The sequence below is a fragment of the Drosophila teissieri genome, chromosome 2R, assembly GCF_016746235.2.
Source record: "Drosophila teissieri strain GT53w chromosome 2R, Prin_Dtei_1.1, whole genome shotgun sequence".
Lineage (NCBI taxonomy): Eukaryota > Metazoa > Arthropoda > Insecta > Diptera > Drosophilidae > Drosophila > Drosophila teissieri.
Window position 1 is genome coordinate 11,813,544 of NC_053030.1, and position 14,181 is coordinate 11,827,724.

Below are 14,181 nucleotides of genomic sequence, written 5' to 3' on the forward strand. Positions count from 1 at the left end.
ACAATTTGATTTTCGAAATTATTTTGTGTTTATTATCAGTTTCTTCTTTTAGCACATTAGACAAATGGTTTTACTTGTATTTGATTGAATTCGAAATATGTTTATGTATGTAGTACAATTGTGGCTGCCAGCGAATGTGTTTGTTTCTTTTGTTTCGTTTGTTTGTGAGGAGAGTTTAAACTTGAGATCGGGCTAAATGTTCTGGTGAAGAGGCGCCTGCAAGCTTGGTATAGTTTGAGATTTGCTTTACCCTACTTTCAATCGAAATGTACAAAATGAATAGAGGGTAGAGGGGGAGTGAAACAACCTGCGAGAGGGCGAACGGATTTCCCGATTTCCAGATAGTCGCATCTGAAACGGCGCTCTGGAGCTCCATATTAAATAGTTAATAACAAATTCTAGGCAGTTCGAATGGCACAAGTTGATTACACTACCATGGGGACATGTGGGGCTAAAGCTTAGCGAGTTCGGCTCCGATCGGAGGAGAGTTTGTCTAGATGTACGATAGTTTGTCATGGTAAATTTCAACTAGTCAATGTTTAAGTGTAGTATTATTAATAATTTAGCCGCTAGATGCTGCTGCTTTTACTCTGACGTCTCTGACTCTTCGTCTGTGACCTCGGCTCAGTTCTGTGGCTCATATCAAGTAGTTAGTAATAAAAAGTATTTCTCATATATGTAGGTACTTGTGGGTAATGCTAGGTATCGTCATCATCAGTGTATATATAAAAACAATGCCCTTAGATCGGTTTTCTTTTCTTTTTCACTTTTCCATTTCCATTTTCGCTTCGTAATTTGTTGGTTTTGGTTGTTCTTCTTGAGTGGCCTACAACATCTTTTAACGCATGTCTATAAAAGTATGTATGTCGTTTCCAAGGCTCCGAGGCTGAACTTTCGGTTAGTTTCTGTTTCGGTTTCAATGGGCTAGGCTAAGCAAATATACAAAAGCTACTTAAATTAGTTAGCATGTACAGTACCGGGCGTACTCGTAGGTATATATCGTATTATCGTATGAGTGTGTATATATATTTAAATGGTTCCATTATTCGCCTTTACCGATAGGTTTCTTGATCCGTTCTTTAAACATAAACTCGTAGCTAGGTGTTACTTACAAATGTGGCCTTCTTAGATTAGGACTAACTCTCACACACACTATACATACATACACCCACACATACACACACTCAAACACACACATAACCATGGGCAGTAGTCGGCATTGGGTACAGTGTGTGCCATAAGTTTTGTCGCCTGGATGACAGCGCTTTGCATTCAGCTCACTTGAAGGTTGCAAGTCGTTTAAGGCCGTTGTTGGAATTTTCAGTTATACAATATATATAATATTCATATGTTTATGCAGTAAATATATTTTTGTCCTGTCTATTGGAAGGTCTACACTAAGCCCTGCGCCCAGTCCGTCATAGGCGGCACACACTGTCCGCGTTCGCTGATGCGCATCCCGCACCAGATTCGGATACGGATACGGATACTCGTAATTAGCTACTTAAGAACTAATTTGGAAAAGTTTCTCTAGGTGACCAAAAATCCAAAAATATTGAACTGCGCTCAAGCGTTAGAGTAAAAAATGTACCACCTCCTGGATTGCCCTTCGTATATAATACAAAAACATATTGCCTAGATCTAAGCTAAGTCCATCGACCGCCGTTACAGCCAGCGACTCAGTATGTGGCAGAGGAGCAGCAGCCCCAGGTTCGCGTACACGGAGCAGGCCTTTCCGCACAGCTTGATGCCGCTCTCCTGGAATGGGAAACGGAAATTAGGTGTAAGTGAATTAGGTCAGGTGGTCAGGGGTGGTCATTGATTCCCAAAAAAGTTGGTTGCAGCTGGGGCAGGTAATATATGCTTTTTCAAATGTAAGAACATTCACTGAAGTTGAGGTGATGGTGACCCCGATTTGTTATATAAATTAGATGATTGTTGTGATACCACACGGATTATTAAAGGTTATTGTATAATTCACGCACGTAATATAACATATTTTTATATGAACACATGTAACAGGCCACCTTCTGTGGTAAAAATAGATTTCTAACGATGTGTGTCAGTGGAACACCCAATATGAAGCACCTTTCCCAGCCACTACCCAAGTTAATAGCCCAAGTTCCACAAAGCACCCCCTGAATTCAAGGAGCCCCAAGGACCCCGAAGGACTTACGTTCGCGTGCCGACTGATGCAGCTGTGGGGTCGCATGCGGTTGAACTCCCGAGCCTGCTTGTAGCAGGCCAGCGAGTCGTTGACCGACAGGTGGTAGTCGATCGGCTGCGGATTGACCGTGAGGACGACGGAGCCGTCCCTGGGACAGAGCTGGTCGATGACCAGCAGGATGAGGTTGCTGAACGGGATGGGCAGGACGACAAATGGCCGCTCACATGCATGGGCTGTCATATTGTAGACAACGTTGTCCTTCTCGTTGAACAGCGTGAACAGTTCGCGCTTCATGTCGCACGGCTTGAGCCGCGTGCGATGGAGCGTCAAGTAGCGCAGCCAGAGTTCATCGTCCTTCTTCCCATGCCCATTGCCGTTGCGGCCATGGTGCTCCGGATGCGGCTCCGGCGGCGGTGGCTCCGTGTCGTTGGAGTCGCCGTACATGTCCGCATAGTGGCTGGACACTCCGGGCGCCCACTGCAACAGTTGTACAATATACCACAGCGCCGTATGCAGCAGCCATTTGCCCACGCGCAGCAGATGGAACAGGGGCTACAAGAAGAGTGTTGTTAGCAAGAGATATTCATTTTGTTTGAATATTAATTGGAAATAAACTGAATGAATGATCCATGTGATCCATGAGTAAACCATTCCTACCGATAGCAGCATGCTGGAGGCGTTGTTGTCGTTCTTGGACTCGAAGCACACCGCCTGGTAGTCGTAGACGGTGACCTGTGTGTAGACATTCTCCTCCAGCAGACGCTTCATGATCGCTCCGTTCACCTCGCCAAAGAAGCGCCCCGTCTCGTGGACCCTCGTCGAAATGATCACATAGCCATTGTTGTCCAGTATATAGCAGTCTTTGTCATCCACGGCACAGGCCTATATACACATACCGATTATAAGTAAGAGTTTCAAAGTAAGATAGTCGAACCCACATTGCCGGTGATGTTGTGGAAGAGTTTGTAGAGCGCCGAGTGCTGAAACTGGAAGCCCACAACAGCCGCCGGTGCCGTCTTGCCGCCCTCATTGTGGAAGACGGCGTGACTGGCGGTCACCAGGATCTCTGAGTTGCTCTCTGCAGTTGGGAAGTCATGTATGATTATGATGTTAGCACGTACGATGATGTACATCTCAACTTACCACCCGCATCGAAGGGCACGGAGTAAACAAAGCTCTCCTCCCGCACAAAGTGTTGGTCCACGGCGCGTTTGTACCAAATCTCATCGATGGCCCGCGTGTTATTCTGGCTAAAAGTCTCGCTGCATGTGGAACTCCCATTAGTCTTAATTCCCATCAAAGTACAGGGGGTATCCCCGACTCACCCGACTCCGGACTCCTCGGCAGCATTCGAGTGGAACTCATGCCAGCGGGTGAGGCCACTGTGGGTGGCCAAGAAGGCGACGGTGACGCCAAAACGCTGCTTGAATTCGTTTCTGTGCAAACAGATGAATTAAGTTAGAAGAGCCGAACAAGTTAATGTGGCAAATAGCTAAATGAGTAGGTTGAACTTAGACTAGTTAACAGGACTGAGTATCGAAGTAAATTGATTGTGGTTTACCTTGGCAGCAAACCCATTAGAACAGCTATTGGGCTTGATGCGCTTGTGCTAGATTTGTTTGAATGGTTTGGTATTTCATAATGGAGAGGCATTATGTTTTGTGGTATCACGTTGCGGGGATATTCAAGAGTTCAAATACATATTTAATATAGTAGAGTTGTATTAGAGTGTTGGTTGGTTGGGTGCAAAAATTCAATATGAGAAAGACATTCAGCGACAGCGACAAGGACGACACAAAGAATCGGTATAAAATGCAAATAAAAGTGAGAAAAGAAGGGCGTACACAGAAATAAAAAACGGTTAATATGTGCTGCATTTCCGGTGCGTAAACTCGAGTGCATAGCGTTGACTGTACTGAAGGTGTCTGACGAGTCAAGCCTAGCATTGGCTCAAAGCCAATCCCCAAGATCCTCGCCCCTCGCCACTTACCCCTTGTCGTCCTTGGAGTTGAAGCTGGTGTTGTTGGAGAACCACCCGGTCACTCGGGCATCGAAAACTAGAGCTTGCATCAGCTGCCGATCGCCTGAAAATCAAATGGACAGTGTCAAAGGAATCAAAAATGGGAGGGAAACATGGTTACGAGTAGATAATGGTTGCAGTGGCATTACTGGCTCTAGTACTACAACCATTATGGCAAACTTTTAGCTGGATGTGAGCATACTATTTAGATAATACATTAACAATGAGAAAGTCCTCTGTGACATGCAACGATTTGAGTGCAAATTCCGCAGCTAACTACAGAAACTACTTGCTAATTCAAATTATAACTTATTGAAGTAAAGGAGGTTTGCAGTGGCCCAATCAATTTGGTGTTGCCTCCATTTCGATCCATAGCTGCGATCGATGTTTAGTTATAAGAGGAATTCTGAAGACTTTGGCTGGGATCAGACTACATTTATCGGCCATTTCCGCCGGATGTGCAGGTGCGTAGGTCGGAAATGAGAACGGTGCTACTGAGTGCGACTGAGCTGAGTGTGATTAATTAATTTGTAATTGTAATTTTCGTGGGTGCACAACTGTGACTAGGATGACTTTTGATATTCGTTACTCACAATAGTAGCTTTCTTTTTCATTGATTGATGGATAACGGCCGGTTGATGAGTTGTTAGCTGTGAATTTGCATGAACATTGAAATCGCAATCGTAATTTTCGCACATCGAACACAAAAACGCATAACAGAGTCTGGGAAAGCGGCGGCTTATCGAAGCGATCGATTCGAGTACGAGTACGAGTATCGGAAATGGATAATCTAACCGGAAGTGGATGTGGGGTGTGGGCTACTATATACTTACAGAACATGGCGGCCGCGTGCTCCGGGGGCATTGCACTCCGACTTCCCGGCCATCGCCAGCCAGGCTCGGACATACGCTCGAGAAAGTACAGCAGTTCGATCTCTGGCGTTTTGAATGTCCGGTTGCTGTGCTTACAGAATAGCCTGAAAACATCGTATAACCTTATTGGTTTGAACACGGGCTCATTATATTGTTGTCAGCTCACCAATCGGGATGTATTTTCCACCGCTTGCCACTGAAAACGCTGCGCAAGTTGGTGCCCTTTATGCTTATGCGATGGATCTCCTGGTCAGCTCGGATGTCCATGTGACTCACGCCGTACTGCTCCGGATAGGAAATGACCAGAGTAAAGGGGGTCTTCTTGATGGCCGTCCAGTAGTATTGTCGCTTTATGCGTGCCACCCGTTTCTATCATATAAGAACATACATCAGAATATAACTGGGAGGTAATATGCATAACTCTTACCATGTCATCGAAATGATTTTTGACCAACATCCATTTGCTGCCTGTCGATTGATTGATTATAGAATCTCTTATCTGTTGAATAAAGAATATAACGTATGTTACTGAAGAACTTTAAGAAAGTCCTGAAAAGGGGTTTACCGTCATCAGCACTGGATTAAAGTCTCTGGCGGCTCGATCGTCATCCAATAGCTCGACTTCAATCATGTCAACGCTATTGTATGCTGGCTTTAATATGTAGCCTTGGAACTGTAATCGAAAAGCCATGGATTATTGAAATACATTTATGCCAAGGATTTCGAAGGGATTTCACTTACAACTGGACGAAAGTCTGGATGGAATAGTACATAACCATTGTTGGTTACTATAAACGCATAGCCATTCACGCCGAGCTAAAGATAGATATAAAGTAAATGAGTTATTTTTCTAGGATCCTAGTAATCCCAACTTACCGCGAACGGCGACAGCAGCTTTTTGATTTCATTGATGGGCACATCCGTGCCGGCCACGCCCAATATATTCGCAATCCTAGTCTGTGCGTGAGAAGTTTTGAGAGATATATTTAGAGAGGTGTCGGGTCAAGTGAGTGAAAACGAAACATATACACAAGTTGGACTTTAAATTTTACAAGTACAGAGAATGGTAGTTAATTTGTAGGTTTTGCATGTTAATCAAATACTGGAAAATGAATTTGAAATTTGAATTCGATAAATGGCATTGCTAGTACAAAACGCCTTAAGGCATCTCAAAGTAAAATACAAAGATGTAAATCAAAAACGGAAACAATGTCGAATGCAAATATGAGAAGCATCGTTACTACGCAAGAACTTACGAGTACAGTCAAGAAAGTCGATTTCAAAGATTTTTATATTATTAATTTGTTTTTTTTTTGCTTTTTGTTTTCTTGTATTGATGTTTACAAAGAATTTAGTTAAGCGTTTTTCTGTTTTTAGCGGCTAATTACATGGCTAGCAGAGTAGTACTAAGAGCGTATGAGAGCGTTGAGTTTTGGGAGGCAGTGTAATACAAAATGTGTAACTAAAAACTTGATTAAGATCAGAAGAAGGTTCGCAGAACCAGAAAACAATATGGACAGAGAGTGTAATTTACAATATTCTTTTAAAAAATTTGGGTTTTCGGGGGAGGTTGTGAACTGAAAATGTGTGGAAGAAGCTGTTTACACGTGTGGAGGGGCCTTCTTCGCAAGGAAGTACAGTTGTGCGTGTTTGTTTGCGTTGTTGGTGTTTCGGTGTGTGTGGTTTTGGCCGTGTGTACATTTTCACAGTTTTTATACCCTTCACAATATCATTTTGGGTGTTGGCAGGAAATCTACAAGATACCAAATGCCGAAGAGATAAAGAGCTACAGAGGTAAGGACACACAAGGAGTTCGGTTCGATCAGCGATCGTTCAGTTTTGAAGTGTCCGTGGAGCGAAGCTTTACACACACAGTTACAGAGAGAGAAAGTGCCGGAGAGTTCTTAGTCTAGGATTGCAGAAATAAATCATTCGGGTTAGTACCAAGCACTTGATCGGACTGGCTAATTAAATCAAAATCATATTGCATCGTAGCTGAGGGCGGGGTTTTTGGTGGCATGGATAGTAGGCAATACAAAAAACGTAGGAAAAATAGGTTATCAAATTTGTTCAGTGCTCAATGAAATCAGGTGGAAATGAAAAAGGCAACAAACAATTTCGATCAAGTCACGCATGCGGCTTAGACAAACGGAAGTGGAAAATTTTGGATGAGCGTTGCATTTTATTAGATTTTGCTGTTGGTTTTGGTTTTGGTTTTGGATTTTTGATTTTTGATTAGATACAATTTACTCACAACTTGAAGGTTTATTTTCGCAGCCGGATTTATATCGGTCGTTAGATTAATGAGCTGTGAATTCGTATTTGTAGTATTTAATAAATCAATTTCTAGGAACGAAAGCAACTTAAGTAGGGTTATTCTAGGGGCGGGTGGACTTGGAGGCGTGGCGGTGGCGGTGGGCGGTAAGCGCGGCGGCGGGGTGCTCTTAACTATCCTGCCATCCTATCTACCATCCACTTCCCTACCATCTACATACTAGATAGTAAATCCTGTACAGCAGAAGGGTATAAAAACTCCAGCGGAATCGGGTCCTCTCGCTTGGGAGGCTCTGAGATGTGTCTTGGGTTTATATTTATATTTAGAAGTTGATCTGTTGTGGTTGTTCTTGTGTGCTCTATAGGTCCTCAGCAGTAGCCTAGGATTACTCCGAATTTTTTAGCTTTTAGCTTTGATTGTACTTACTAAACATCAATGGGTTCTAACATTTATTTGTTATGGGGAGAGGGTGGGGTGTTTTTTGTTTTGTTTTTTAGAATTTTTGGAGGGGGCGGGACTACCAATTAGCACTAGATAATACAGAGTCTAGACGATCGCGGCTCTCAACCCAATCTTTCTTGGTTAAAACAACAAATGGAAAACTCTACTACTCAAAATGCTAGATAAAATGTTCTATTTACGAGTATACGTTAAGTAATCAACTAGGCATAGCTATAATTCGATAATTGTTTATAATAAGTATCATAATATTACGAGTACGGTTATACAAAGAAAAGCAATATCTCTATATATATAGATAAATACTGGACCAATTCGAATTGATTTCGTTATTACATGAGAATATACTTTTGGATTTGGTTTCGATTTCGATTTTGTGGGTTGAACCCAGTACGTGGTCAACTATAATGTCAAAAGGTTGCTAAGAATGCCATGGTCCTAGACCATATTAGCTAGATTTATATACGAGTTATAGTAGTTATATAGTTAGTTATAGTATACGAGTATATCGGTTAAATATGGATTAGGTATGCATGTATGTAGCGCAAAGTATAACAAATCGTTTACTTTATTTGATATATACGAGTATATGTATATATATATACGGATAATGTATATACGAGTATATAGGTAGAGCTCAATACGAAATGCAATTAATTGGTAATTGGCGTATATAAAACTTTAATCAAGGGCAGTAAATACGTTATACGCAAAAATTTCGTTCGAAATTTATTAAGTTTGGTTTTGATTGTTATTTGTTAGAATTTGGCATTATAGTTTGTACCTCACGTGTTTGCAATTCCCAGAGTGCTTCATTTATTAAAACTTCTTCGGTGATATTCTGTGGTATAGTTGTGTATAGTTTGGTAGTAGTAGTAGTAGGTAGTAGTAGTGTTTTATATATATATATATAACGCATAAATTATTAATACAGTAGTAGTAGTAGTAGTAGTATAAAGTGAGTTGTTACATAGATAGGTTCAGATTGGATTGCTGTATTTCGATTTCTTGCTTCGATCGTAATGAGTTTTGGGGGCAAAATGAATTCGGCGCTGCTTCGGCGGCTGCTGATTCTGATTTCAGTGTTATTTCTCTCATTTCCGCTAAGAATTTGGCAGTGCTAACTCGCTTGATTCAGTTTGATTCTTCGATAGGCCTCCCCCGCGCCAGGGGATTCGATCGATTTGTGGTCAGTTTCACTTACCGCGTTCTCGCGACGATCGTAGATGGGCATCGATACGGTGGTCATGAACTGGTACATCTTCGGGTCCAGGGGCTGGTCCCAGGTCTGTGCAGGGAAAAACCACATAGGTTTATAAGCTAAATATACACTTGAAATCACAGCAAATAGTCATTCCAAATAGTTGAGGCACTTCTTAATGTACTTAAATATGTATGAGCTCATAATGAGGATCGGTACTCACATCCTTCATCCTTCTGTACTTCCGGCGGTGCATTTCGCTGGGCTCCAGCATCCGGTCCTGCACCTTCCAGTACTCGAGAACATCGGCCTTCTGGTTCTCGCACTGGTTGATGTCCCACAGATAGTCGGATATTTTCGTGTCCTACACACGAAATAAGAGGGGTATTTTTTGGGGAAAAACATTGCTAACCGATAACAGGGAGAGGAGGAAAATAATGATTGGCACCCCTTGTGGGTGGGGGCACTACCCACCTCGATGTCCGCATAGACCTGCGACCATATTACCGGATGATCGTGCCTGCCCAGGACGAGCGGCCTGGCCATAACCGGTATGTAATTCAGGACCATCTCGCGCACCTCGGCGGTCTCGCTGAGGTGGACGTAGTAGCCCTGATTCTCGCACGCCATCCACCGTATATCATCCCAATTGGCCACCTCCTTGCCAATGAGGTAGGTGAACACACGGACCGGCTTGTACGGCGGGTCCCGCCAATTGTGCAACTCGAAGACCTCGCGATTGTTCTCCGGCGCCCCGTCGCCAATGATCATGATCGCCTGATTGCACTGCGCCCCGCGCGAACTCAACTTGGTCTCTTCCAATAGCTCGAATGCCTTTGTCAATGCAGCGGTATAATTGGCGATCGATTTGGGTCTAAACAGATCAATCCCTTCTTTCAGTTCGCGTATGTTGCCCAGATTGGCCTGTATATGATGAGTATCGTATGTGTTTTTTGTGCGGATTTTAATAGTTGGTTGGTTGTATGGTGGTTTCGTATCAATCGGTGGCATCAATTGAGTGTGTTGTTTTGAGATTTCGGATTTGGCGGGGGTGATGTTCGTAATTTTTGTTGTGTGGGGATAGAAGAAATCAAATATGCGTTAAATCAAGAGTAATTTGATAAACATAAACTAAATCGATATATACTTGAATCAGTGTGTCTTCGAAACATGGGACGACTGGGCTCACTTCCTTATCAAAGGTGAAGATGTTCACAAAGTCATTTGTACCTAATGTATCGAGTATCGTTTTGACAACATGCTTTGCGATATCTAGCCTCTGTCCCAACATTGAACCGGATCCATCCATCAGGATAACAATATCCTTCGGACTCGTCGCCGCCTCCATGTACCAGGAGCGTAGTCGGCAATCGTATAGATCGACCGGTACGTCCTTTCGCCACTTCGATGCAGGGAATTGACGCATAAAGCCAGTCGAACTGCCAAAGAATTGCCACGACAATGTCGGATCGTTTTTGTAATTGTCTCGGAATATCTGATCCAAATTCTCCGACCACTGAATTGCTTTTATCACATCCGGTGCTGTGTCATGTGTGTCATGTATTCGCGTGTAATGTTTTGTTTTTCGTTTCGTGTTGGTTTGGTTTGATTTGTTTGTTTTGGGTTGTGTCAAAAGAAACGGGAAGAATTTTGCAAGAAACACGATTAGTACTCCTCATCTGCCGACGTGCACTTAATCCTAGCTTTAGATTTACGGGCTCGGGTATTGTTTAATGGTTCTTGGTTCTTGGGTGTGTGTTCTGGTTCTGGCGGCACAAGTTGGGTGTTATACGGTTTTTGGCAAGCATTCCGCGTGTGTCGGAGCATTCGCTTTTATACTCTGCATAGCATAGTTTTAGCATTCCCTGGCGCAAAACGCGAGCGCGTCGCCAACGTGCGCATTGCACCGCCTGCGGCCGGCGAGGATCGCCAAGGTCGGTCAAGGTCGGCGGCTCATTAGGTACGGTGAGTGGGCCGGGCGGCGCAATGCGCTGCTTGGCGCGTGCTCACGTTCCTCGCACGCATTGACGCAAGCAGTTTGGAAATCGGAAAGAAATTATTAGGGAGGCGCAGCTTGCGGCTTGATATCATAATACTTAGATTACGATGTAAAGCTTATATGGCATACTCAAAAAAAGAACAAATTTACGTTCAAGCGAGCTAGAAAAAAGCTAAGGAGCGAGTGAGCGAGATAGACAGAAAGAGAGCGAGCTAGCGAGAGGCGGTTTCAAGGCTCTACTTTTTGGCAGCTAGACAGAGACAAAGAGTGTTTCGTTGGTTTTAAGCTCGTGTTCGATTTGAAAGCATTGAATGCAACCCTGGTGATCGAGTCTGGAGAACTTTTATCGTAAGGATACGGTATCAAAATTACGATATAAATTGATTCTTTCAAAATTATTTAGGTTTCCAACTTCTAAAAACGTCAAATTGTAATTAATGTTGATATAAACACTTTTTCATCTTATATCTGGATGTAGATCCCCAAACTCGATCGCATAGCAGTTAGAAACAGGGTCGTTGGATAAAAACAACACACAAAGGCGGCAAATTCAGTTACAATTACACAGAGCAAAAGAGAGAGAAATACAGAGAGTGAGAGAGACAGGTGTAGAGCGGAGAGAAGAGATATACGCATTATAATGATGACAATCATTCCAAACCTCGATCGAACACATTGACCGGCACGTGGACCGAGCTCACGCTGAAGTTGACCGGAGTGTTGTGGAATTCCGGACGCGGTTCCAGCACCACCTCCTTCGGCCGGACGTAGATCAGCGGCTCGCCAATGTCCTTGTCCATGTCGGGAGCCGGGGTGGGAATGGGCGGTACGGGATCGCCGGGCTCCAGCATCTCCTTGGCATTGTAATAGGAGAACATCTTGTCCGCCATGTCGTTCTGGTGCGACAACGCCGTGTTCTCAGCCGTGTCCATGATTCGCTAGGGATGATATTGTTTTTTTTACAGGATTTCCTTATCTATTAGTGCGTGGATGTACTTACCCTCACTGCACTGACTTTCAGGTCCATCATCATTTCGATTTCCTTGGCCATCGAATCGACGATGGAGGCGCCGTTGCGCGAAACAACCTTTGCATCCTTGAAACTCTGTTGGAGAACCAACCACATTTATTAACCGCATGTCAGAAGAAAAATGGGACTATTCCACCAACCCATTGCCATCCCGTAAGTACGTGTGCCCAGAAATTATACGCGGAACCACCCTGCTAAGCAGGCTTAGAGGCCCCCGAGGGCCTATAGACAAACCCATTCACATGCATGTGGAATATGGAATATGGAATAGGGAATATTATAAGCAGTTGGCACAAGCAGTTGGCGGCTACAACTCGTGAGGCAGAAACATTTAATTTGTAAATCCAATTGCGCTGCCCAAAAATAAATTACCAGCTGTGCCGGACAGCAAACTGACCTCATATGGGGTGAAGGGAACCAGGAGATGGCTATGCATTATAGACAACTGACCTATTTGGATACCCTTCCTAGAAAAATATTAAGGATTCTGAATAATATAAAAACTATTGAAATTATTTGTATTATTAAGTCCTATCTTATTACAAAGTATTACAAGTAACAAATTAAAAACAAAAGCTAATACTAAAGTAACTGACACAAACCATAAATACTTGATTGACCTACTAACCCTATTGCTCACTCTGCCTCAATGAACACAATTATTTATATTTAGAAATTAAGAGAGTTAATTATGGTATATTAACCATTTAATTAAAGGCCAATTTAATAGATTTTTCGAGAGCATCGGGTCTTCGACCTACTGCCGCACAGTTTCGCATCTGGCTGGCGCTTTACAATTTTTATAATTGCCGCTCGGGCGGCCTTTAACCCAAATTCGGAGCCGAAGTCTCAGCCTCAGAGAGACGTCAACAAGGAGCGCACAAAAACAGAACCGAAAACAAACACACACACACTTACACACGTTCTAATAGCGGAGGGGGGCACGGAAAATGGGGGGAGTGGAATGTGGGGAAAACGGAGCGGCGGAAAAATCAATAAAATGCTCTCGGCAGCTCACCTCTTGCACCTCCTTGCGCCTGGTGATGAAATCGCCCAGATGAAACAGCTCCATGCCCAATTTGTCGGCCCACGAATGAACGCTGGATGTGGAAAATGCTGGCGTTAATCTGGAAGAAAGGCCCATCCTCGGGAAAAACTCACAGATTGTAGTTGATGTTCTCGGCTGGCTGCAGATTGACGCACGGTGCCAAGCAGACCAAGACGGAGAGCAGGCCCAGGCAGAGGCGCCACCAGGCCAGGAGACGGGACCAGGCCATGATTGAGCGGCGCTTTCCTCGGAGTCCAATGATCTACTAACTGCTGATGATGGTGGTCGATCCAGCGGGAGCGCGACATAAATACCAGGCGATGCGATGCGATGCGATTTTCTTAGCCTACTTTGCAGCTGCACTCACACACTCACACAATCACACACTCACAGGCACGCACGCACCACGTTTGCACCACATATCCCGTTAGCTCGGTTTTGGCCACCTGCCCTGGCCATCCGGTAGCATACCACCCGCGTCTGCACTGGATCCCTTCAGATGCTACTCGAATCTCGCCGTCGCTCAAGCACTGTACATTGTATTTGCTGAATATTTTCCAATTATTTAAATGAATTTTCCACAGTTTTTCTCGCGCGACCCAGCACTTTTCCGTGTGTGTGTGTTGTTGGCCAGCGAAAACTTTTCTCTCTACACTGTCGTGGCCATTCTGACGTTTCTTTGACGTTTCTGGCCCAGCTTAAAGCTCGTTAGCCCCACATCCCTTGGCCAGAAAGGGACAACCCTCGAGTCTCCCTTTCAGCCATTCGCCGCACTCTTCTGGGCGCCCAGTGCGCGTGCCCTGACACTTGGCGATTCTGCGCCCAGCACTTGTTTACCTCGTCGCGAGTGCCACAGGTGTTTGTTTACCTGCCACCGCGCCTGCGCCTCCACCATGTTGACGTGCGTGTACTTCCAGCTGGCCGAGCATCTGTTGCTCCAGCTGGCGGGCGCTGACAGTTGTCCGGAGCAGGAGCTTTCCAGCTGGGAGGACTTTGCGCGCCAGGAACCCAGGGCAACGTTGGCCATTAGTTGGATTCGAATCCACTTGCCAAAGTCCGCAACAGGGGGCGTTCTAAGAATATTCAGATTTAAGCATTTCTTCTTAATGA

The 14,181-nt window shown here is 44.3% G+C and overlaps 1 protein-coding gene across 5 annotated transcripts; it reads right to left on the reverse strand.

Moving 5' to 3' along the window:
- Positions 1-40: 40 nt before the first annotated feature.
- LOC122613945 (voltage-dependent calcium channel subunit alpha-2/delta-3) lies at positions 41-13,690 on the reverse strand. 5 transcript variants are annotated; one of them, XM_043788380.1, is made up of 24 exons: positions 13,185-13,690; positions 13,042-13,123; positions 11,994-12,098; positions 11,655-11,931; positions 10,142-10,536; positions 9,469-9,918; positions 9,218-9,358; positions 8,998-9,081; positions 7,314-7,367; positions 5,936-6,016; positions 5,801-5,875; positions 5,625-5,732; positions 5,487-5,558; positions 5,226-5,428; positions 5,021-5,163; positions 4,781-4,837; positions 4,158-4,251; positions 3,729-3,776; positions 3,493-3,603; positions 3,311-3,429; positions 3,106-3,245; positions 2,825-3,049; positions 2,177-2,719; positions 41-1,758 (listed from the first exon to the last, which is right to left on the reverse strand). In XM_043788380.1, the coding sequence occupies exons 1-24, from the start codon at positions 13,298-13,300 to the stop codon at positions 1,666-1,668; spliced, it is 3,816 nt and encodes a 1,271-aa protein (XP_043644315.1). In that variant the 5' UTR covers positions 13,301-13,690; the 3' UTR covers positions 41-1,665. The 5 variants fall into 5 exon arrangements, with proteins under 5 accessions (XP_043644315.1, XP_043644312.1, XP_043644316.1 ...); XM_043788377.1 differs by lacking the exons at positions 3,729-3,776; positions 7,314-7,367; XM_043788381.1 differs by lacking the exons at positions 3,729-3,776; positions 4,781-4,837; positions 7,314-7,367 and adding an exon at positions 8,578-8,634.
- Between the last annotated feature and the right edge of the window lie 491 nt (positions 13,691-14,181).